Source organism: Pleurodeles waltl, chromosome 10, assembly GCF_031143425.1.
Source record: "Pleurodeles waltl isolate 20211129_DDA chromosome 10, aPleWal1.hap1.20221129, whole genome shotgun sequence".
NCBI lineage: Eukaryota > Metazoa > Chordata > Amphibia > Caudata > Salamandridae > Pleurodeles > Pleurodeles waltl.
In genome coordinates, this window is record NC_090449.1 from 499,223,858 (window position 1) to 499,248,561 (window position 24,704).

At 47.5% G+C, this 24,704-nt stretch overlaps 1 protein-coding gene across 5 annotated transcripts in view; it reads left to right on the forward strand.

The window, feature by feature from the left end:
* Positions 1 to 24,704, forward strand: part of SMARCC1 (SWI/SNF related BAF chromatin remodeling complex subunit C1) — an 845,345-nt gene that overhangs the window by 677,318 nt on the left and 143,323 nt on the right. For all 5 annotated transcript variants that reach the window (XM_069210868.1, XM_069210871.1, XM_069210870.1 and 2 more), the window contains exon 24: positions 4,575 to 4,723. In XM_069210868.1, the coding sequence (XP_069066969.1) occupies positions 4,575 to 4,723 (149 nt within the window). The remainder of the gene's footprint in view (positions 1 to 4,574; positions 4,724 to 24,704) is intronic.

Genomic DNA, 24,704 nt, shown 5'->3' on the forward strand with positions numbered 1-24,704 from the left:
GGCTGCGGGTGCAGTGCTTGGTCAAGGTGTTGGTTCCTTTGTTACCAGGCAATCGTGGTCAGGGGGAATCTCTGGATCCTCTCTTCAGGCTTTGCTGTGGGGGTGCAGGGAGATCCACTGAGGGTGTCCACGTCGTCGTAGTCGCCTGAGAGTCCTCTCTGCGGTGTTGGTTCTCCTGAACTCGAGCCGGGGGTGTCGGGTGCAGTGTGTGAAGTCTCACACTTCCAACGGGAAGAGAGAGTTCAGTTAAAGTTGTTTCTTTGTTACAAAGTTGTTGCGGATTTTGGACAGTGGCGCTCTTCTCAGGAGTTTCTTGGTCCTTCAGGTTCAGGGCAGTCCTCTGAGTCCTTAGAGGTCTCTGGTCCCTGTCTGATGCGTAGCTGGTTGCAGGTTCTTTGAGTCTGGAGACAGGCCATAAGGCTGAGGCCAAGTCAGATGTTCTCTCTGCGGGGCTTTCAGGTCAGCAGTCCTTCTTATTGTAGGTTGCAGGAATCTGATTTCCTGGGTTCAGGGTCGCCCCTAAATTCTAAATTTAGGGGTGTGTTTAGGTCAGGGGGCAGTAGCCAATGGTTACTGCCCTTGAGGGTGGCTACACCCTCTTTGTGCCTCCTCCCAGAGGGAAGGGGGGGCACAGCCCTATTCCTATTGGGGGAATCCTCCAAACTCGAGATGGAGGATTTCTAAAGGCAGGGGTCACCTCAGCTCAGGGCACCATAGGGGCTGTCCTGACAGGTAGGTGACTCCTCCTTGTTTTTCTCATTATCCCCTCCTGCCTTGCTGCCAAAAGTGGGGGCAGTGGCCAGAGGGGCGGGGATCTCCACTAGCTGGGATGCCCTGGGGTGCTGTAACAAAAGGCATGAGCCTTTGAGGCTCGCCGCCAGGTGTTACAGTTCCTGCAGGGGGAGGTGAGAATCACCTTCCCCAGTACATGCTTTATTCCTGGCCACAGAGTGACAAAGGCACTCTCCCCATGTGGCCAGAAACTCGTCTGGTTGTGGCAGGCTGGCAGAAACAGGTCAGCCTAGCACTAGGAGGCGGACTGGTATTCAGGGGGCATCTCTAAGATGCCCTCTGGGTGTATTTTACAATACATGACCCCCCCCAGGTCCCTCCATTGATTTCTATTCAAACCCGACACCTACTTTGCACACTGCACCCGGCCGCCCCTGTGCCGCTGAGGGTGCCTGTTTGGGACACATCGCCCCCCTGTGCTCTACATATCCCCCCACCCTGGTCTGCTCACCAAGGACGCAGGTACTTACTTGCTAGCAGACTGGAACCAGAGCACCCCTGTTATCCGTAGGCACCTATGTTATTTGGGCCCTACTTTGACCTCTGCACCTGACCGGCCCTGTGTTGCTGGTGCTGGGTGTTTGGGGTTGCCTTGAACCCCCAAAGGTGGACTACCTATACCGGGGAGATTGAACCCGTAAGTGTGGTACTTACTTCTGAAACTGTACTGTACTTAACACCCCCAGGAACTATTGAAAATTGCAGTGTCCACTTTTAAAATAGCTTTTTGCCGTTTTAATGAAAACTGTGTACAATATTGAATCTATTCAAAGTGTCAACTATTACTATGCAAAGTACCTTTCATTTAAGGTACTTACCTGCTAAATGAATCTTGTGGTTCTAAAAATAAATTAACAAAATAATATTTTTCTATATTAAAAACCTATTGGCCTGGGTGTTTGGGGTTGACTTGAACCCCCAATGGTGGGCTGCCTATGCCAGGAGACTGAACTTGTAATTGCTTTACTTATCTTAGAAACTAACTATTACTTACCTCCCCCAGGAACTGTTGATTTTTGTAGGGTCCACTTTTAAAATAGCGTATTGCCATTTTTGCCAATACTGTGTACATTACTGTTTTAATTTAAAGTTCCATACTTACCTGTGTGAAGTACCTCACAATTTATTTACTTACCTAAATTCTTAATCTTGTGGTTCTAAAATAAATTAAGATAAGAATATTTTTTCTATTTAAAAACCTATTGGCCTGGAGTCAAGTCTTTGGGTGTGTGTTCCTCATTTGTTACCTGTGTGTGTACAACAAATGCTTAACACTACCCTCTGATAAGCCTACTGCTCGATCACACTACCTCAAAATAGAGCATTAGTGTTATCTAATTTTGCCACTGTCAATCTCTAAGGGGAACCCTTGGACTCTGTGCACACTATCTCTCACTTTGAGATAGACATTGTGTAGGAAGTTGGCTCTGTATATACTAAGAATTGGCTTAGACACTGTAGGGGCATAGTGTTCATGCAGCTATGCCCTCACCGGTGGTATAATGCACCCTGCCTTGGGTCTGTAAGGCCTGCTAGAGGGGTGACTTACCTATGCCACAGGCAGTGGGTTGTGGGCAATGCACCCTGAGAGGTGTGGCATGTCGACTTAGTCATTTTCTCCCCTCCAGCACACACAAGCTGGGTAGCAGTGTGCATGTGCTGAGTGAGGGATTCCCAGGGTGGCATAAGACATGCTGCAGCCCTTAGAGACCTTCCCTGGCCACAGGGCCCTTGGTACCAGGGATACCATTTACAAGGGACTTATCTGTGTGCCAGGGCTTTGCCAGTTGTGGAGACAAACATATAGTTTTAGGGAAAGAACAGTGGTACTGGGGCCTGGTTAGCAGGGTCCGAGCACACTTTCAATCATAACTAGCATCAACAAAAGGCAAAAGGTTAAGGGGTAACCATGCCAACAGTGGTATTTTCCTACACTGTCAAACCCTCTTCCCCACTTTCCATGACTTAATAGCTAGAGCTGCCAACTTTCATAAGGTGCAATTCTATGAAGAGCCTCTCCTCGACTCAGTGCCTATGCTTAAAGGCATGCTACGCCACACCACTGACATTTTGAAAGATCTGGTACAATCTATGGTCATAATGCCTTGAGTCGATTGAAAAAAAAATAAAAAATTATTGTCACCTAATGACCATTTATGTATTAAAGGTCACCTGCCAACAGACTCTTTGGTAGTGGCAACAGCACATAAGAGAGCAAATGCACTAATATCCAGCAACGCTCCTCCACCAGATAAGGAGAGTAAAAAGATTGATGCGGCTGGAAAGAGGGTGGCCGCTCAGTCCACTAGTAACTGGAGTATTGCAAACTCTATTGGCCTCCTCTCCAGATACGATAGAGCTCACTGGGATGAGATAGAGGAAATACTTCAAAACCTCCTAGAAGAGCACATGAAACTGGCATATCAAATTGGCTCTGAGGGCAAGTTAATTTCTGACACCACTGTTCATTGGGCCCTGGACATGGCTGTTACTGCATCTAGAGGAATGAATTGTAGCGTATTAATACGCAGGCATGCTTGGCTGCTGGTTTCAGGGTTTTAAACCAAAGTACAATAAAATCCCCTGGCCCTACCATTTAATGGAGAATTATATATTTGGCACTGAGGTAGACACCTTATAACAGAAAATCAAGGAGGAGAATGAAACAGCCATTGCTATGGTAGTGCTGCAGGCTCCGTCACACCGTGACCCCTTTTGCCACTCATTTTATCGTGGAGTGTTAGAAAGTGCCTCTTTTTTTCCATGGTTACATCCCACTGTTTGGGTGCTATCTGATGTAATTTCGGCTGAATGCGATATGGGCATCAGTGCATATAGTCACCAAGCATTACTGCCTTGATAGCTAGATCTTGCAGGTAGGGCAGTTCGCCCCGCTTGGTCCTGCAAGACTTCTAGGTCTTGGCCCACTCCCCTACCCCTTCCTCGAGGAGGTACTGCTTTGGTATTTTTCCTGAGGTGAAGTGTTTGCAGTTAGTGGTATCCAATTAAACAAGTCACCTTCAGCAACTCTTTTTGGCGGATACTCTTAACTGAACATTCCTCTCTGCCCTTTGAGATCTCTGTTCTGTGGAGTGGGCTCTTTTTAACATCTAAAAAGGTCCCAAGATAGTATTCTACTTTCTATGCTAACAGCTGTAAACGCTTTGTGTCTAATTTTGTGGAAAGGGAAAAAAAAAACAGTCGGCATGCAGGGGTGGCACTTATATGCAACTCCTCTGGTAAGTGAAAAACCAGTGTGGTGCCATTAGTGCCACGCAAGAACACTGCTTTAAAACGTTTCTAGATCCAGTATGGAGCTTGAGGGGGGTGGTATTGGAAGGTTACGACTCTCAGTTTCAGAGTATCCTCCAGAAGGAAGATTACTGAAGTTAAATAACTTGTTCATTTGCAATATGAAAGAAAGATGTTAACATTGACAGGGTGTTTGCATTCGACTAGAGCAACCTTCCAAAAAGGTAAATATGAATCACTTGCTAAAGTGCAGTAACCAAACTAATGATCAGCCCAAAACCCAGTTGTGCAGATTTGGTTTATTTAATACAGAGTTCTAACTAAACTCAGTTTTACCATCTTGGAAAATGAATGAGGAAAGCTGCACTTTTCCAAGCTGCACACCACATGTGAATCTTGGAAACCATTATTACCGGTGACTTGTCTCCTAAGTGTGGAAACCTTAGTTAAAAACATTCAACTGATGTGAGATTGTCTGATTTCGAACTACTGTCTAAAACTTTTTCGTTTGTTTCTGTATCATGTTCTAGATGAAGCATCAGAGGAGAATAAAGAGAATATAGACTTGGAAAAAGCAAAGGAAATTGAAATTTTGAAGAGGAGAGAACAGGATATCTCAGAGGGAAATGTTGCAACTGCTGCAGCAGCCGCACTGGCCTCAGCCGCAACCAAAGCCAAGGTTAGTATGTTATAAACAAGTGTAGACTTGCTGACTCTTTTTCTTAAATATGCTCTTGATGTCTGCTCACAGGAATATCATAGCGCTACAAATTCCTCAGACATGTACATTGCAACAAGATGCGATTGATTTGAGTTTCTCTTTTTTCCCCTAAACCTATTTGTCCTTTTTCTGGACTTTAAAGGCCCAATACACAGCTCCCATCTTTATTGTGTACGTTGACATTCTCCATACAAAGAATTCACTGGGTATGAGGAAATGTGGTGTATTATGGGGTGGTTAAGAGACCTTACTGTGTAATACGCTTACCAACCCCTTTAGGACCAGTAGGATTTGTTTCTCAAACCCAAAGCTCAACCGTGGGTGGCTGTGACTCTAAGAAGCAAGGCTTAATCAAAGGAAAAAGTGTAAAGCATTTAAACAGCACCAAAGCAATTAAAGAAGAAAGACACAAGAGTCCAATTATTAAAAATAGACTGTATTTTTAGACATCACTACGAAAACGATCTACTGGAGGGTTCCAGAGATATATAATTTGTAATATATAGTAAATAAGTACATTTTCACTTAACCACGAACAAGCACTGACAAAATCAACAAATTAGACACTTGGAAAACTTTTCAAGGAAAACCTTGGGCAAGCATCAGTGTGGTTACTTAAAGTTGCTTAGGCAACCAACTCTGGCAGGGAGCCAGTCATGGGGACCCACAAGGATCACAGAAAGTTACTGGGAATGTAGGAGCGTACTTCAGTGAATTTCAGGCACTATTATCCCGTTACTGTAGGTCCCTATGGAATAGTCCTGATGCTTCAGATGTTCAAGGATGCTGTAGATGCGATGTGACCAACAGGGGTCATTCTGCGGCTACATACTTTGAGGCAATACTGGCCACAGAGTCGGTATCCCCTCAAAGTCCTCTCGGTCCTGGCAGAAGTCCAGTGGTCTGGTATTGCAGGCACATCGGAATCCTTCCGTGAACGATAACTCACCACCTGCACTCAAATGACTTTCCTGGGTTCAGGACACTCTGGTGAAACTTTGAGTGTCAGGTCCTAGTCTCAGGTGCGGCACGGTGACTAAAAGCAGCAACTTGAAGAATTATGCTACCAGCTCGCCTAGCAGACTTCTTCAGCTGTTGTGGTCCTGTGCTGTGAACAGGTGGTCAGCCAACTGACCCTTGAAGTCTCTTGATTCAGCTGGTGTCGGGAGACAACTTTTCCACAAGCAGGACACACCAGGCACAGTCCCTTTTCTTAGCTAGCCACGAGGGCTCAGCAGGTGCAGTTTATGCCGGTGAAGCCTCTCTGCTGGTTCCACTGTGCAGTACAGCAGCCCTCCTTCAGTCTTTCCAGTCCACAAGCAATCTGAGTTCTGAGTGCCCTATTTATGTTCATAAAATGCCTTCAGTGTAGGATGTGATAGGTAGGCCAATGGGCTACCAGGTTCCCTCCTTCTCGATTACCACTTCCTGGCAAGTACGACATCTTGCTCTCCAAGGATGCACCATTCTGCCCACTACCATGGCAGAACCCCTCTCTCGGGAACCAGAGCTCTCTAGCCCAACCCAGAGGTGTGGCTACCAAGAGGGCTACATGCCCCTAGAAAACCAGTTTCCCAGCTTGTTTGCCCTCTCCTTCCAGAGTGCCAGCCTGTCTACCTAAAAACAATTAGACAGCCCCTCTCCCAAGTTTTGAAGTTTGCATTTTGAACGAACACCCATGTGGCTTCCTGCCAGGGAGAGGTAACACCTACTCCAGTGGCAGGCATATATTGTTATCTTTCCTTGGAGTTGTTCAAACGTCTCCCTAGAAGAGCAGAAGGGTATCTCAGGGACAGATCTTGTGTGCAACCGTAAAGAGGCAAATAAAATCTTGGGCAACCAAAATGGCAACTTCTAAAGTTGCACGTTGCTCACATGTGACATTAAATTTGATTTAACCATTAAATAGGATTTAATACACTGATTCTTTTGATACCTTACAGACTTTAGGAGTCCCATTCAGAAGTTAGTAGGGCTCCGATGTCAGCCTGTAAATCTTTCCTTGCCATTGGGGCTACTAGCCTTTCCACAGTAAAAGGGGCAATTTAGGTTGTTTACTGCTGGAATATGTAAACGTATGTTACCCATTTTAATATACAACACCCTGCCTTTGGGCTCGACAAGCCAACCATAGGGGGTTACTTTTATATATAAAAAGGAAAGACTGGGCTTAACCATGACCTTAAACGTCAATGTCATGTTCGTAGTTTAATCTGCCCTTCCAGTGTGCAGTGGCACACTTGGAACCATCTTGTACTTTGTTCCATTCAGGGTGGCACAACAAGTGCTGCAGTCACTGAGGGAACACTTGAACTTACAGGCCCTGTGTATCCCTGTTGACATATACTGCGGGCTTTCAAGTAAGTTAGGCTATGCCAATTGGGTTTAAGCCAATCAACCATACACCAGTTTAAGGGACAGCGCTCATGCACAGAGTCTTAATTAGCAGGGCTCGGGCATTTCAGAGTCATTACACCATTATCTAGTACCCGAGTTCCTATCCAACAGACCCTAGAAGAAAGGCTGCAGAAGAGACTTCATCTCCGCTAACCATCAATTCTGCAATTTTCCTAAGACATTCAGCCCCTACCTTGCCCTCATACAGTAGCCTCTATTACTAAACCACATAACCACACACTTCAGTAATGTCTCCAGGCAATGTTTTTTCATCACACTAATCTGACCCTGCAGCTGTTTTAATGATGATATTCAGTTCATGTCTGACAATAACTCAAAAAGAAGTTTTTCTAGTGGGAGAGTAAGCCATGCTTTTAATAATTGCTTAAATATAGGGAACTCTTTTGTTCATGCTGTAAGGAAATGCCTCCTTGGCATGGTTACCCCCTGACGTTTTGCCTTTGCTGATGCCAAGTTTTGATTGAAAGTGTGCTGGGACCCTGCTAAACAGGCCCCAGCACCAGTGTTCTTTCCCTAAACTGTACCTTTGTTTCCACAATTGGCACAGCCATGGCACTCAGATAAGTCCCTTGTAACTGGTACCAAGGGCTCTGATGCCAGGGAATGTCTAAGGGCTGCAGCATGTCTTATGCCACCCTGGGGACCCCTCATTCAGCACATGCACACTGCGTCACAGCCTGTGTGTGCTGGTGGGGAGAAAAGGACTAAGTCGACATGGCACTCCCCTCAGAGTGCCATGCCAACCTCTCACTGCCTGTGGGATAGGTAAGTCACCCCTCTAGCAGGCCTTGCAGCCCTAAGGCAGGGTGCACTATACTACAGGTGAGTGCATATGTGCATGAGCACTATACCCCTACAGTGTCTAAGCAAAACCTTAGACATTGTAAGTGCAGGGTAGCCATAAGAGTATATGGTCTGGGAGTCTGTCAAACACGAACTCCAGAGTTCCATAATGGCTACACTGAAATCTGGGAAGTTTAGTATCAAACTTCTCAGCACAACAAATGCACACTGATGCCAGTGTGGAATTTATTGTAACATGCACCCAGAGGGCATCTTAGAGATGCCCCCTGAATACCAATCCGACTTCTAGTGTGGGGCTGACCAGTTTCTGCAAGCCTGCCACAACCAGACGAGTTGCTGGCCACATGGGGAGAGTGCCTTTGTCACTCTGTTTCCAGAAACAAAGCCTGTACTGGGTGGAGGTGCTTCTCACCTCCCCCTGCAGGAATTGTAACACCTGGCAGTGAGCCTCAAAGGCTCACCCCTTTTGTTACAGCGCCACAGGGCATCCCAGCTAGTGGAGATGCCCACCCCACCGGCCACTGCCCCCACTTTTGGCGGCAAGGCTGGAGGAGATAATTTGAAAAACAAGGAGGAGTCACCCACCAGTCAGGACAGCCCCTAAGGTGCCCTGAGCTGAGGTGACCCCTGCCTTTAGAAATCCTCCATCTTTTTGGAGGATTCCCCCAATAGGATTAGGGATGTGCCACCCTCCCCACAGGAAGGAGGCACAAAGAGGGTGTAGCCACCCTCCAGGATAGTAGCCATTGGCTACTGCCCTCACAGATCTAAACACACCCCTAAATCTAGTATTTAGGGGCACCCAAGAACCCAGGAAATCAGATTCCTGCAACCTGAAGAAAGGACTGCTGACCTACAAGCCCTGCAGAGAAGACGGAAAACAACTGCTTTGGCGCCAGCCCTACCGGCCTGTCTCCTGACTCGAAAACCTGCAACCAGCTACTCATCCGACAGGGACCAGCGACCTCTGAAGCCTCAGAGGACTGCCCTGGACTAAAGGACCAAGAAACTCCTGTGAGCAGTGGCTCTGCTCAATTTCAACAACAACTTTGCAACTTTCTTGCAACTTTGAAGAACTTTACTCTTCCCGCTGGGAGCGTGAGACTTCACACTCTGCACCCGACATCCCCGGCCTGAGATCCAGATAACCAACACCACAGGGAGGACTCCCCGGCATCTGCAACCCTGTGAGTAGCCAGAGACGACCCGCCTGAACCCCCATAGCGACACCTGCAGAGAGAATCCAGAGGCTCCCCCTGACCGCGACTGCCTGTAACAAGGGACCCGACGCCTGGACCAAGCTCTGCACTCGCAGCCCCCAGGACCTGAAGGAACCAAACCTCAGTGCAGGATTGTCACCAGGTCTTTCCATACCTAGACTGAAAGCATCAACTACGCAAGGAACATTAGCAGCAACAAAATATTGCATTACACCTTTTCAAAGACTAGGCCTCACACTCGGTGTCAAAACATTTTGCACAATACCCACTCAGAGGATGACTTTTCTCGGAGCTATCCTGGACACGCAACTGAACAAAGCTTTCCTTACACAGGAACAACAGAATCGGCTAGCATCTCTGGCCAAAATAATATCAAAAAGAAAGTTCATTTCAATGAGGTCGTACAAATCGCCCCTAGGTATATCTTCCATGATCAACCTAGTACTAAATGTACGTCTCAAAATGAGACCGTTGCAGGAAGAATTGCAAGTTCAGTGGAACCAATCGCAAGGTTCAATCGAGGATCGTATTCTGGTTACGACAAAAATGATAAAGGCATTGGGCTGGTGGGCTCACCAGTCTCATATTTCTCAAGGCCTCACGTTCATTCCATTAGTCCTACAATTTATAACTATGACGGACGCTTCCATGGAAGAATGGGGAGGTCATCTCCAGGATCTGCAAATCCAGGGGAAAGGTCAAGCCACCAAAGGCTGATGCATATCAACAGCCTAAAACTCAAAGCCATCTTTTTCACGTTGCAGGCATTCCTCCTGAGGACAAAAGAGACTTGAGTGCTGGTGTGGAGAGACAACACAACCAGCATGTATTATATATACATGCAGGGAGGCACGAAGTCTTTAACGCTTTCACAGGAAGCTCAGGTACTATGGGATTGGCTCACAAAACACGACATCTCTCTGAGGGCCGAGCATGTTCCAGGAGTGTGCAACACGCTGGCAGATGCACTCAGCAGGACCAACAGCGATTGTCACAAATGGGAACTGAATCAAGCCCAACTAGGCAACTTTTTTGCAACATGGGGGAAGCCAACTCTAGACCTCTTTGCAACGAACGGCAATGCCAATTTTACGCAAGTCGGTATCCCCTCACAGGGTCTTGGAGGAATGCCCTTTCGATGCAATGGTCAGGGATCTATGCGTACGCTTTGCCCCAATTTACACCCTTATGAGGCCTCTTTGGAGCAAATTTCACCTTCCCTGTTAATGCTGGTAAAATCTGGGCTCGTGCATTCCTCAGTGAAAGTGCATTTGGTAGCAATCTCGACATACAAATGTTCTTCAGATACGGCCTCACTTTGCTCGTCACGTCTTATTAAACAATCATGAGAGGTTTATTCAGGGTCTTTCCTCCAGTAATGTTGCCTCCTCCTGAATGGCACCTTAATGTTGTACTCTCACAACTAATGAAACCTATGTTTGAACCCATACATAAAGCAGATCTTAAGTTCCTTACGTGGAAGGTAGCTTTCCTTCTAGCGATCACTTCCACCAGAAGGGTCAGTGAAATTCAAGCTTTTACTTCTCAAAACAAATCCAAAATTAATTCCTAAAGTTCCTTCTCAATTTCATCTGAATCAACCAGTTATTCTATGGACATACTTTCCTAATCCGACATCTCCAGCGGAAAAATCCCTCCACACATTGGATGCGAAGAGGTGTCTTTAGTTCTGTCTTTAACGGACTAAAGGTTTTCGCAAATTTAATCAGTTATTACTTTCCTATGGACCTTGGCGTCTGAGTTCTTCAGTAACAAAGTCAACGACAGCAAGATATGGTAATGTAGAATTTTGTTTTTTCTGTTGCCATTTATTATATCTGTTGTATTTTCTGATTACTGTTCCAAATTTAACATCTCTACATACATTTTTTTTAAAAAGAAACAAAAGAGAAACAAAATACTTTCATTCCCTCCATCCGCTTCAATTGTATTATACTGCTTGTTATTCGGATTCAAGCATGTGAATTTATGAAAGAGCCAATACTTGATAAGAAATGAGTTACTTACCTGTAACTGCATTTATCCAGTATTAATATTTTTCATAGATTCAAATTCAATCCGCCCTCCTCCCCTTAGAGGCTCCCTTTTACTGATTAAGGTAACATAGTTAACTCTCACGCTGAAAATCTGAGGAAGGGAGCTTCTCTTGGAAGTGTTGTCGCCTGATTGGCTATGGTTCAAGTTTGGTCCATTTAAAAAAATGATGTGGACAGACTAGCAAATTTAGGCCTGTTTGCATTGTAAACTCTATGGTTATTGTTATGTACTGCTTTATAGGATACTGTGGGACTCCCACTTCGATGACGGTAAAGATTCAAGCATGTGAATCTATGAAAGATTCCAATACTGTATAACTGCAATTACAGGTAACTAATTTCGACTTTACCACGTCTGTGGGCCCCACATAGCTGAGAGGTCACCCGTCTGGGACATCCCTGGAGGGTTTGCTCTTGGTGCCAGTTGGATCCTCTGAGCCCAGCCTCCATGCCCGACCCATTCTGAATCTTGTTCTGGCACAACCGGAGTTCCAGGTCCATATGTGACACAGGCAGATCCAAGACTTCACCTAGGCCATGCATCCACTCGTTGTATCCCTTATGACTTCTTCTGCTGCGTCTGAGGACCCCACATAACTGAGATGTCATCCATCTGGGACACCCCTGACTGGTTCACCCTTGGCGCCAGCTGGATACTCTGAGCCCAGCCACTGTGCCCCAGCCAGCACGTTTGCAGACTTTGGCTCCACATTCCACACCAGTTCCCAGAACATCGACAATAATACAAACTCCATTGGCGTCAGATGATGAGGCATTATCCATTGTATATCGTGCACTGTGAATCTTGAGTCTGCGCCTCCCTGATCTAAGCCAGGGCCACGCTTGATGTCACTGCCTGCTCCACCTGAGCCTCCTGTAGGAAGTTGGCTCTGTATGCACTATTTCAAAGTAAGGAATAGTATGCACAGAGTCCAAGGGTTCCCCTTAGAGGTAAGATAGTGGCAAAAAGAGATAATTCTAACGCTCTATTTTGTGGTAGTGTGGTCGAGCAGTAGGCTTATCAAAGGAGTAGTGTTAAGCATTTGTTGTACATACACAAGCAATAAATGAGGAACACACACTCAAAGACAATTCAAGGCCAATGGGTTTTTGTATAGAAAAATATCTTTTCTTAGTTTATTTTAAGAACCACAGGTTCAGGATTTACATGTAATACTTCAAATGAAAGGTATTGCATGTAGGTACTTTAGGAACTTGGAATTAGCAAAATAGCATATACACTTTTCACATAAATCACATATAGCTATTTTAAAACTAGGGGTCAGGGGGAGCCTCTGGATCCTCGCTGCAGTCGTTGCTGTGGAGGTGCAGGGAGGTCAACTCAGGGTGTCCACGTCGTTGGAGTCGCCTGGCAGACCTTTCTGCAGTGTTGGTTTCTCCAAACTCGAGCCGGGGGCGTCTGGTGCAGTGTGTGAAGACTCACACTTCTGGCAGAAAGTTAAAGTTGGGTTCTTGTTGCTGTTTTTGAACAGAGCAGCTGTTCTCTGGAGGTTCTTGGTCCTTTAGGTGCAAGTCAGTCCCGCTGGATGCGTCGCTCTGCAGGTTCCTTGAGTCTGGAGAGAGGCCGGTAGAGCTGGGGCCAAGCCAGTTGTTGTCTCAGTCGTCTCTGCAGGGCTTTCAGTTTAGCAGTCCTTGTTGTAGGTTGCAGGAATCTCCTTTCCTGGGTTCAGGGTCACCCCTTGTAAGTAAATACCTCCTTGGCATGGTTACCCCCTAACTTTTTGCCTTTGCTGATTTGAAAGTGTGCTGGAACCCTGCTAACCAGGCCCCAGCACCAGTGTTCTTTCCCTTAACTGTACCCTTTTTTCCACAATTGACACAACCCTGGCACTCTGGTAAGCCCCTTGTAACTGGTACCCCTGGTACCAAGGGCCCTGATGCCAGGGAAGGTCTCTAAGGGCTGCAGCATGCCTTATACTACCCTAGAGACCCCTCACTCAGCACAATGCACACTGCTTCACAGCTAGCATCCCAGCTAGTGGAGATGCCCTCCCCTCTGGCCACTGCCCCCACTTTTGGCAGCAAGGCTCGAGGAGATAATGGGAAAACAAGGAGTCGTCACCCACCAGTCAGGACAGCCCCAAAGGTGTCCTGAGCTGAGGTGACCCCTGCCTTAAGAAATCCTTCATCTTGGGTTTGGAGGATTCCCCAAACAAGAATAGGGATGCGCCCCCCTCCCCTCAGGAAGGAGGCACAAAGAGGTGTAGCCATCCTCCAGGGCAGTAGCCATTGGCTACTGCCCCCCAGACCTAAAACATGCCCCTAAATTCAGTATTTAGGGGCTCCCCAGATCCCAGGAAATCAGATTCCTGCTACCTGAAGAAAGAAGGACTGCTGACCTACAAGCCTGCAGAGAAGGAGGAAGATGACAACTGCTTACAGTTCCTGCAGGGGGAGGTGATAAGCCCCTCCACCCAGTGCAGGATTTGTTCCTTGCCACTGAGTGACAAAGGCACTCATGTCAGGTGGCCAGAAACCCGTCTGGTTGTGGCAGGCTGGCAGGAACTGGTCAGCTTAACACTGGTGTTTAGACTGGTATAAAGACGGCATTTCTAAGATGCCCTCTGTGTGCATTTTACAATAAATCCCACACTGGCATCAGTGTGGATTTATTGTGCTGAGAAGTTTGATTCCAAACTTCCCAGATTTCAGTGTAGCCATTATGGAACTGTGGAGTTCGTAATTGACAGACTCCCAGACCATATTCTCTTTATGGCTACCCTGCACTTACAATGTCTAAGGTTTGGCTTAGACATTGTAGGGGCATATTGCTCATGCAACTATGCCCTCACCTGTGGTATAGTGCACCCTGCCTTAGGGCTGAAAGGCCTGCTAGAGGGGTGAATTACCTATGCCACAGGCAGTGGGTTGAGGGCATGGCACTCTGAGGGGAGTGTCATGTCGACTTAGTCTTTTTTTCCCCACCAGCACACACAAGCTGAGAGGCAGTGTGCTTGTGCTGAGTGAAGGGCCCCCAGGGTGGCATAATACATGCTGCAGCCCTTAGAGACCTTTCCTGGCCACAGGGCCCTTGGTACCAGGTGTACCAGTTACAAGGGGCTTATCTGTGTGCCAGGGCTGTGCCAATTGTGGGAACAAAGGTACAGTTTAGGGAAAGAACACTGGTGCTGGGGCCTGGTTTGCAGGATCCCAGCACACGTTCAATCATAACTGGCATCAACAAAAGGCAAAAATTCAGGGGGTAACCATGCCAAGGGAGGCATTTACCTACAAATAGGGATAGGAATGTGCCACCTCACCAAAGGGAGAGGGCACAAGGTCTGTTTGTAGCCACCCACACTCAGGGACAGTAGCCGTTTGCTAGTGCCCCCTGACCCTAACACACCCCTAAATCTAGGATTTAAGGGCCTTCCTGAACCCAGCTCACCAGATAACTGGCAACCTACAAGAAGGAATGCTAAGCTGAAAATCCCAGCAGAGAAGAAGTAAGACGACAACTACTTTGGTTCCAGCCCTACTGGCCTGTCTCCTGCTTCAAAGAACCTGCAAGTCCAGCGGGCCCAGCGATCTCTGCCAACTCCAACTCCAGAGGACAGCCCAGCACCCAAAAGGATCAAGAACTCCTGAGGACAGTGGCTCTTTCTGAAGTAACCTACAACCAAGGACTCCCACCTCACTTGAGAATGGAGAGTCCTGTCCCTTGTGCACCTGACACCCACATCCCTTGTCCAGGTGGTCCACTCAGCCAGAGAGAGACCCAGGCGATTGTGAGCAAGTGCCCAGCCTAGGTTGACCCCTGCACGACAACGCCTGCAGAGGGAATCCCAAGTACCTCTCTGACCGCGAGCTCGGGACGAAGATAACCGACGTCTGAAGAACCACTGCACCCGCAGCCCCAAGTCCTTGGAGAAACTGACCCCCGGTGAATCCTCGACCAGCAGGAGGCCCTACTCCCTGTCCAGCTGGTGGTTTGCCCAAGATGCCCCCCTGGACCTCATCTGCAGCCTCAGATTCACCCCGGGGGTCCTCTCAAAGTTTTGCATTGAAGACCCGACGCCCTGTTTGTACCCAGCACCTGGCTGCCCTAGTGCTGCTGAGGGTGCGTGCGTGGTGCCTATTTGGGGGCCCCTCTCGTGCTCTGTTAGATCTCCCCTGTCTGTCCTCCTAAACTGCAACTACTTACCTGCCAGCAGCCCAAGTTCCGAGTGCCATCTGTCCCCATAGGAGCCCATGTTAATTTGGTGCCTCTTTGACCTCTGCACCCGACTGGTCCTGTGTTGCTGGTGGTGGGTGTTTGGGATTAGCTTGAACCCCCAATGACGGACTACCTACACCCCGGAGATAAGAACTGTAAGTTGTATATTTACCTGCAGAACTGTACTATCTTTTCTTCCCCCATGAACTGTTGAAAAATGCAGTGTACACTTATAAAATAGCTTTTTGCCATTTTAAGAAAAACGGTATACAATGTTGATTCTATTCAAAGTCCTGATCATATATATGCAAATTCTTTTATTTTATATACTTACCTGGAAACTGAAACTTGTGGTTCTAGAAATAAATTAACAAAACATATTTTCTATATAAATTCCTATTGATCTTGAGTTAAGTCATTGAGTGTGTGTTTCTTCTATTGCTTGTGTGTTTACAACAAATGCTTAACACTACCCTCTGATAAGCCTAACTGCTCGACCAAACTACCACAAATAGAGCATTAGTATTATCTATTTCAGCCTCTGTCAAGCCTCTGGGGAATCCCTGGACTCTGTGTACATTTTGATATAGTATATACAGAGCCAGCTTCCTACATTGGTGGCAGCGGGATCTATGACTTTGCATTTGTTGGACTACCCAGACAGTACCTGATCACACAACTACATTCAAAAAATGCCTTTACAAAATCTGATTTTTGAATTTGACTATTTTTTCTAAATTTTTAAAAGTCCTGCTAGGGCCTTGGTTAAGTCCCCTTAGCATCGCTTTTTAAGTTTAAAGGTTACTGTAAATTTAGGATCTAGTTACTAGAATAGTTATAGGTTCTTAAAAAGTAATCCTAACTTGAGCAGAGGAAATAGTGATGGATCTCAACCTCACTTCTTACCTCCATCTAGGAATGGCAGAGTTAAGGTCCCTCTGTAAGCTGAAAAAGATTAGAACTGGTTCCAACCCTAGCAAGGTCAAGCTCCAGGAGCTCTTGGCAGAGTACACCAGGGAACACCTGGCTGAGGAGGAAGACCTCCAAATAGACGGGGAAGATGTTGGAGGTGAGGAGGATGACGACTTCCCCCCTCCTCACCTAACTAGTAAGACCACAGTGCCTAGAACGCTGTCTCCAAGGATAGGACTCACTGGATCTGGATCTTCCACAGGGGAGTCTAGCTCCTCTGGGAACATTGAGGGCAGCCTCAATGAAGAGGACATCCTTTTAGCAAGGATGGCCAAAAGGTTAGCTTTGGAACAACTCCTCCCAGCTATAGAAAGGGAGAGAGCAGAAATGGACTTAGCACCCATTAATGGTGGCAGCAACATAAATAGGGTCAGAGAGAATACTGATGTCCTAAAAACCCACAAAGGGATTGCCTCAAAATATGAAGCAAGTGGTTTGCAGCTTTTGAGAGGGCTTGTGCAACCAGAAAGTTAAACAGATCTCACTGGGGAGCTCTCCTTTGGGAACTGTTTACTGGTAAGTGTAGCGATAGACTCCTCAGACTCTCTGGTAAAGATGCAGAATCTTATGACCTCATGAAAGCTACCCTGACAGGGCTTTGGATTCTCCACTGAGGAGTATAGAATTAGGTTCACGGGGCTCACAAAACCTCGAGCCAGACCTATGTTGATTTTGTTGACTACTTAGTGAAAACACTAGATGGTTGGATAACTGGCAGTGGAATGCATGACTTTGATGGGCTTTATCATTTGTTTTTGAAGGAACACCTGTTAAGTAACTGCTTCAATGACAAGGTGCATCAATGTTTGGTAGACCTAGGTCCAATTTCTCCCCAAGAACTGGGAAAGAAGGCAGACCATTGGGTCAAGACTAGGGAGACCAAGACATCCACAGGGGGTGACCAAAAGAAAGGGGTCACAAAGCCTCCCTTGGGGTGGAGAGACACCTAAGGACAAAAGCAAAGAGTCTTCTCAAAGGCCCCAAACACCTGCTGAGGATGCTGGGCCTGAGCCTCTAAACAGTCCACAAATGTGTAGAAGGGCAAAAACTTTGATCCCAAGAAGGCCTGGTTCACAACTGTAGACAGCATGGACACCAAACTGGAGACCTGGCCTGTCCCAAGAAAAATCCCACTAGAACTACTTGTTAGTACTGGAATAGCCAGCCTCCAGGTGTGATCAATAGTGTGCCCAAAGCAAATCAGGGTCCACACTGAAGCTACTTTAGTCTCTGAGGGTGGGGTGGATATAGCCACACTGGCTGCCTTGCTGCCTAACATACAAAAATACAGGCAGCAACTCTTCATAAATGGGACAAAGTTAGAAGCCATGAGGGATACAGGTGCCAGTGTCACCATGGTGACAGAGAAACCGGTTTCCTCAGAACAGTATTTGGCTGAACAAACCTATCCAGTTATCAGTGCTGACAATGTGACTAAAGTCCATCCCTTGGCTATGGTGATTTTGGAATTGGGAGGGGTTACTGGCCTGAAACAGGTAGTGGTGTCTCTACTGCAATCCCAGTGGAATGTTTGCTAGGGAATGAGCCCAGGTGCACTAGCACCCTTAGCATGGGTGGAGGAAGAACTCAAAACCCATGCAGGCATGCTGGGTATCCCTGAACTGGTATCTGTTAAGGCAAGAGCACAAAGCAGAGCACAGGGGGGAAAAGAAGTGTTGGAGCCTGGAGTAATGGCCCACCCTTCCAAGAGAAAATGTAAGAGGACTGAGGGACCAGCCTCTGAACATCAAAAGAAACAAAACATCTCTTCCCAGAAAGATGTCTTATCCCCTGAGGCAACCGAGTCCATGGAGCAGGAACCTTATCAGGTAGAGCTCTTGCGCCCAGGGGGACCCACAGGGGAACAGGAGAGTGCTAGTACCTCAGGAGTTTAGAGAGTTTATCCTCACATTGGCCATGACATCCCCCTAGCTGGGCATTTGGGACAAACCAAAACATAGAACAGACTTGTTAATCATCTTTATTGGCCCAACATGTCCCAGAAAGTTAGGGAGTTTTGTAGCTTCGGTGTCACCTGTCAAGCCAGTGTCAAGACAGGTGGCCACCCAAAGCTCCCCCTTATTCCACTTCCAGTGGTGGGGGTACCCTTTTAGAGGGTTGGTGTGGACATTGTTGGTCCACTTGAACTACCCACAGCCTCAGAGAATCAGTACATACTGGTAGTAGTGGGTCATGCTACCAGATACCCTGAAGCAATTCCCCTTAGGTCAACTACCGCCTCTGCAGTAGCCAAAGCCCTAATTGTGTGTTTTTTCTTTTTTTTTACCAGACTGGGTTTCCCTATCGAGGTGGTTTCTGACAGAGGTACAAAATTCATGTCAGCTTACCTAAAACACATGTGGAATGAGTGTGGGATGACTTATAAGTTCACCACACCATACCATCCACAAACCAGTGGACTTGTTGAGAGATTCATGGGACTCCCTGAAAAACTCAAAAGGAGATGGGATGTCCTCCTGCCATGTTTGCTTTTCGCCTACAGAGAGGTGCCTCAGAAGGGAGTAGGGCTTTCCCCCTCTGAGCTTCTGTTTAGCCATCCTGTAAGAGGACCACTGGCATTTGTTAAAGAAGGCTGGGAGAGACCTCTCCATGAGCCTAAACAAGATGTGGTGGACTATGTGCTTGGCCTCTGCTCCAGGATGGCTGAATACATGGAAAAGGCACCCAAAAAGCTTGAGGCCAGCCAACAACTCCAGAAGTTGTGGTATGACCAAAAGGCTACAATGGTTGAATTCTAGCTAAGGCAGAAAGACTGGGTTCTGGAGCCTGTGGCCCCCAGGGCACTTCAGGACAGATGGAGTGACCCTTATCCAATCCTAGAGAAAAAGCTTCAGGTCACTTACTTAGTGCACCTGGGCACTAGAAGGACACCCACGAGGGTGATCCCTGTTAACCGCCTGAAACTCTACAATGATAGGGCAGACATAACCATGCTTATTGTTACTGGTGAGAAACATGAAGCAGAGAGTGAACCTCTCCCTGACCTCATCTCAACTGACCCTAAAGATGGATCAGTGATTGGTGTGGTCTATTCAGTCACTCTCTCTGCCCAACAGCAAGCTGACTGCAGGCAAGTCCTACAGCAATATGATGAGCTCTTCTCTTTGACTCCTGGTCAGACACATTTGTGTACCTATGATGTGGACACAGAAGACAGTTTACCTGTCAAGAACAAAATCTATAGGCAGTCTGACCAAGTCAAAGAGAGCATTAAAGTGGAAGTCCACAAGAGGATGGAGTTGGGGGTAATAGAGCACTCTGACGGTCCTTGGGCTAGCCCAGAGTTCTTGGTCCCCAAACCTCATACCAAAGATGGCAAGAGAGAAATGAGGTTCTGTGTGGACTACAGAGGACTCCATTCTCTCACTAAGACAGATGCACACCCCATACCTAGAGCAGATGAATTGATTGACAAATTAGGTGCAGCCAAATTTCCAAGTACCTCTGACTTAACTGCAGGGTACCCGCAAATTAGCATGGCACCTGGAGTCAAAGAAAATACAGCATTCTCTACACCTGATGGGCATTATCAATTTACTGTTATGCCCTTTGGATTAAAGAATGTCCCTGCCACCTTCCAAAGGTTGGTGAATCAAGTCCTTGCTGGTTTGTGGACCTTTAGTGCAGCATATTTAGATGATATTGCTGTCTTTAGCTCCAGCTGGTAGGATCACCTGGTCCACCTGGGAAAGGTTTTGCAGGCCTTGCAAGCAGCAGGCCGCTATATCAAAGCATCTAAGTGCCAGACAGGGCAGGGCACAGTTGTGTACTTGGGCCACCTTGTAGGTGGAGGCCAAGTGAAACCTTTACAACCCAAGATCCAGACAATCTGGCCTGGGAAGCTCCAAAAACCGAGACTCAAGTCAGGGCCTTCCTTGGCTTGACTGGGTACTACAGGAGGTTTATGAAGGGATATGTGTCCATTGTGACTCCCCTCACTGAACTGACCTCAAAGAAGATGCCAAAGAAGGTAAACTGGACCCCTGACTGTCAAAAGTCCTTTGACACCCTGAAAGAAGCTATGTACTCAGCACCAGTTCTTAAAACTACAGATTATTCTAGACAGTTCACTGTGCAGACAGATGCCTCTGAACATGGGATAGGAGCAGTCCTGTCCCAAACCAATGATCATGGCCTTGACCAGCCTGTTGCTTTCATTAGCAGGCGGGTTACTCCCTAGGGAGCAGTTTTGAAGGGCCATTGAGAGGGAGGCTTTTGCTGAGGTTTGGGCACTGAAAAAGCTGAGGCCATACCTGTTTGGCACTCACTTTGTTGTTCAAACTGATCACAGACCTCTCAGATGGTTCATGCAAATAAAATGTGAGAACCCTAAACTTTTGAGGTGGTCCATATCCCTACAGGAAATGGTCTTTGTAGTGGAGTACAGACCTAGGACTGCCCACGCCAATGCAGATTCCATTCCAGGTTCTTCCACTGAGACCATGAAGACTCTCTTGGGAAAGGTTAGTCTTATCCTCTTTTGTTTGGGGGGGAGGGTAGATTGTGTAGGAAAGTGCCACTGTTGGCATGGTTAGCCCTGCCCCCCCCCCCCCCCCCCCCAATCCCCACTCCCGCCCATCCACCCACACTTTTTGCATAGCGTTGATGCCAACTTTCATTGGCGAGGGAAGGTCTTTAAGGGCTCCGACATGTATTATGTCTGTATGAAGCTGGCTCTGTATATACTATATCAAAATGCGATATAGTGTGCACAGAGTCCAGGGGTTCCCCAGAGCCAAAAATAGATAATACTAATGCTCTATTTGTGGTAGTGTGGTTGAGCAGTTAGGCTTATCAGAGGGTTAGTGTTAAGCATTTGTTGTGTACACACAAGCAATAGAAGAAACACACTAAATGACTTAACTCCAGACCTATAGGAATTTTATATAGAAAAATATGTTTTTGTTACTTTATTACTAGAACCACAGGATTGAGTTCAGAAGTAAAGACTTTTGCATGTAAGTACTTAGCATAGACATCAATGTAACTTTGTTGCACTTTAGTCAAGTAAACAGTTTTTAAGAAAACAGAGAATATCTATTTTAAAAGTGGACACTGCATTTTCTGAACAGTTCCTGGGGGAAGAACATAAAGTACTGTTTTAGAGGTAAGTACACAACTTACAGTTCCAGTCTCCGGGTTTTAGGTAGTCTAGTTGGGAGTTCAAGTTAACCCCAAACACCCACCACCAGCAACATGGGACTAGTCAGGTGTACAGGTCAAAGAGGCTCTGGATTAATGTGGGCTCCTATGGAGACGGGGGGGTGGGGGGGTATCGGAATCGGGTCAGCCAGCAGGTATGTACCTGCGACTCGGAGGACAGACCAGGGGAGTTCAAGGGAGTACTGGAGGGGTCCTAAATAGGCACCCCTCACGCACCCTTAGTGGCACTAGGGCGGCCGGGTGCAGGATGCCAACAGGGTGTCGGGTTTTCAGTGCAACTCTGTGAGGGGACCCCGGGGTCACTCTGAGGCTACAGTCGAGGTCCAGGGGGGCTTCTCGGCCAAACCACTGGCTGGGCAGGGAAGAGGGCCACCTGCTGGTCGTCGATGCTCCACTGGGGGTCAGGTTCTCCAAGGCTTGGGGAATGCGGGTGCAGTGGGTCCTTTAGGTGTCTGACATCTTCATCCGGGGGTCCTCTGGATTCCCTCTGCAGGTGTTGTTATGGAAGTTTTGGAGGGGTGGGGGTTAACCCAGGATGGGCTCTTGCTCCCAATCGCTTGGGGACCCTTTCTTGCTGGGTGGACCCACCTGGACTCGGGCCGTTGGCATCGGGTGCACAGGGGTATGGACTCACGCTTCTGGAGTGAGATGGGAGTCCTTCAGAAGAGGTTTCTTCTCCTGTTCTTCTTTGGACAGGGCCGCTGTCCACAAGAGTTCTTGATCCTCTGTGACGCAGGTAGTCCTCTGGAGGTTTTTCAGAGGTTGCTGGACCTGCAGGACGCGTCGCCTTTCTTCTGCAGGTTCTTTGAAGCAGGAGACAGGCCGGTAGGGCTTGGGCCAAGTCAGTTGTCTCCTTTCCTTCTCTGCTGGGGTTTCAGCTAAGTAGCCCTTCTTTTTGTGAGGTCGTCAGGAATCTGACAAGCTGGGATCAGGGGAGCCTTTAAATAAAGGATTCTGGGGCGTTTTAGGGGTTAGAGGGCAGTAGCCAATGGCTACTGACCCTGAGGGTGACTGCACCCATCTTGTGTCCACTCCCTCTGGGGAGGAAGGCACATTCCTATCCCTATTGGTCCCTGTCCACCAAACCAAGATAGAGGATTCTGCAGGGAGGCGGTCACCTCAGCTTTAGACACCTTAGGGGTGGTCCTGGCTGGGGTGGTCTCTCCTCCCTGTTTTCCCTGATTTTCCTGCCAGACTTATAGCCAAAAGTGGGGCTATGTCTAGGGGCAGGCATCTCTACTAGCTGGAGTACCCTGGGGCATTTTAACCAGAGGCTTGAGCCTTTGAGGCTCACTGCCAGCTGTTAAAATTTCTGCAGGGGGGGTGGGGTTGGGTGGGGTCGGGGTGTGAAGCACCTCCACCCACGACGTGCTTTTTCTGACCACAGAGTGTCCCAGGCTAATTTACTAGACTCTAAGTGCGGGAAAGCCATCTTAAGGTATGTAGTGGACACTGGTCAATACGAGTGGTTCAACTACACAGTGGCTTCTCTGAACCTAGACGTGTTGGGATCAAACATGTTGCAGTCATGCAACTACACCAAATCCAGTGTTAGTTGCATGATACCATGTACTCTGGGGGTTCCTTAGAGGATCCCCCAGTTCAGCCTGTGCAGCCTTACGGGATCTGTAGGAAAATGACACTGTTGGCATGGTCACCCCCCACGTTTTGCCTAGTGTTGATGCCAGCTTTGATTGGAAGTGTGCTGGGACCCTGCTAACCAGGCCCCAGCACCAGTGTTCCTTCCCTGAAACTGTACCTTTGTTTCCACAATTGGCACAGCCCTGACACACAGATAAATCCCTTGTAAATGGTATCCCTGGTACCAAGGGCCCTGTGACCAGGGAAGGTCCCTAATGGCTGCAGCATGTATTATGCCACCCTCAGAGACTCCTCAGTGCATGCACACTGCTTTGCAGTTTGTGTGTGCTGGTGGGGAGAAAAGACAAATTCGACATGGCACTCCCCTCAGAGTGCCGTGCCCAGAAACCACTGCCTGTGGCATCAGTAAGTCACCCCTCTAGCAGGCCTTACAGCCCTAAATCAGGGGGGCACTATTCCACAGGTGAGGGCATAGCTGCATGAGCACTATGCCCCTACAGTGTCTAAGTCAATTCTTAAACATTGTAAGTGTAGGGTAGCCATAATAAGTGTATGGTCTGAGAGTTTGTCATTACGAACTCCACAGCACCATAATGGCTACACTGAATACTGGGAAGTTTGGTATCAAACTTCTCAGCACAATAAACCCACACTGATGAAAGTGTGGGATTTATTGAGAAATGCACACAGAGATGCCCCCGTATGTTAGTCCAACTGCTAGTGCAAGGCTGACCGGTCTGTGCCAGCCTACAACTTCAGATGAGTTTCTGACCATAAGGGGTGAGTGCCTTTGTGCACTTTCTGGTCAGAAACAAAGCCTTTCCTGGGTGGAGGTGCTTCCCACCTCCCCCTGCAGGAACTGTCACATCTCAAAGGCTCAAGCCTGGTGTTAGTGCCCCAGGGCACTCCAGCTAGTGGAGATGCCCGCCCCGCGGGCACTTACCTGCAAGCAGACTGGATCCGGAGTACGCCCTATCTCCATAGGCGCATATGTTATTTTGGCTCCTCTTTGACCTCTGCACCTGACCGGCCCTGTGTTGCGGGTGCTGTGTGTTTGGGGTTGCCTTGAACGCCCAACGGTGGACTACCTATACCCTGGAGATTAAACCCGTAAGTGTGGTACTTACCTCTGAAACTGTACTGTACTTGCCTCCCCCAGGAACTGTTGAAAATTGCAGTGTCCACTTTTAAAATAGTTCTTTGCCGTTTTAATGAAAACTATGTACAATATTGAATCTATTCAAAGTCTCAACTATTACTATGCAAAGTACCTTTCATTTAAGGTACTTACCTGCTAAATGAATCTTGTGGTTCTAAAAATAAATTACCAAAAGGAATAGTTTTCTATATAAAAATCTATTGGCCTGGAGTTGTCATTGAGTGTGTGTTTTCACTTATTGCTTGTGTGTGTACAACAAATGCTTAACACTACCCTCTGATAAGCCTAACTGCTCGACCACGCTACCACAAATAGAGCATTAGTATTATCTATTATTGCCTCTGTC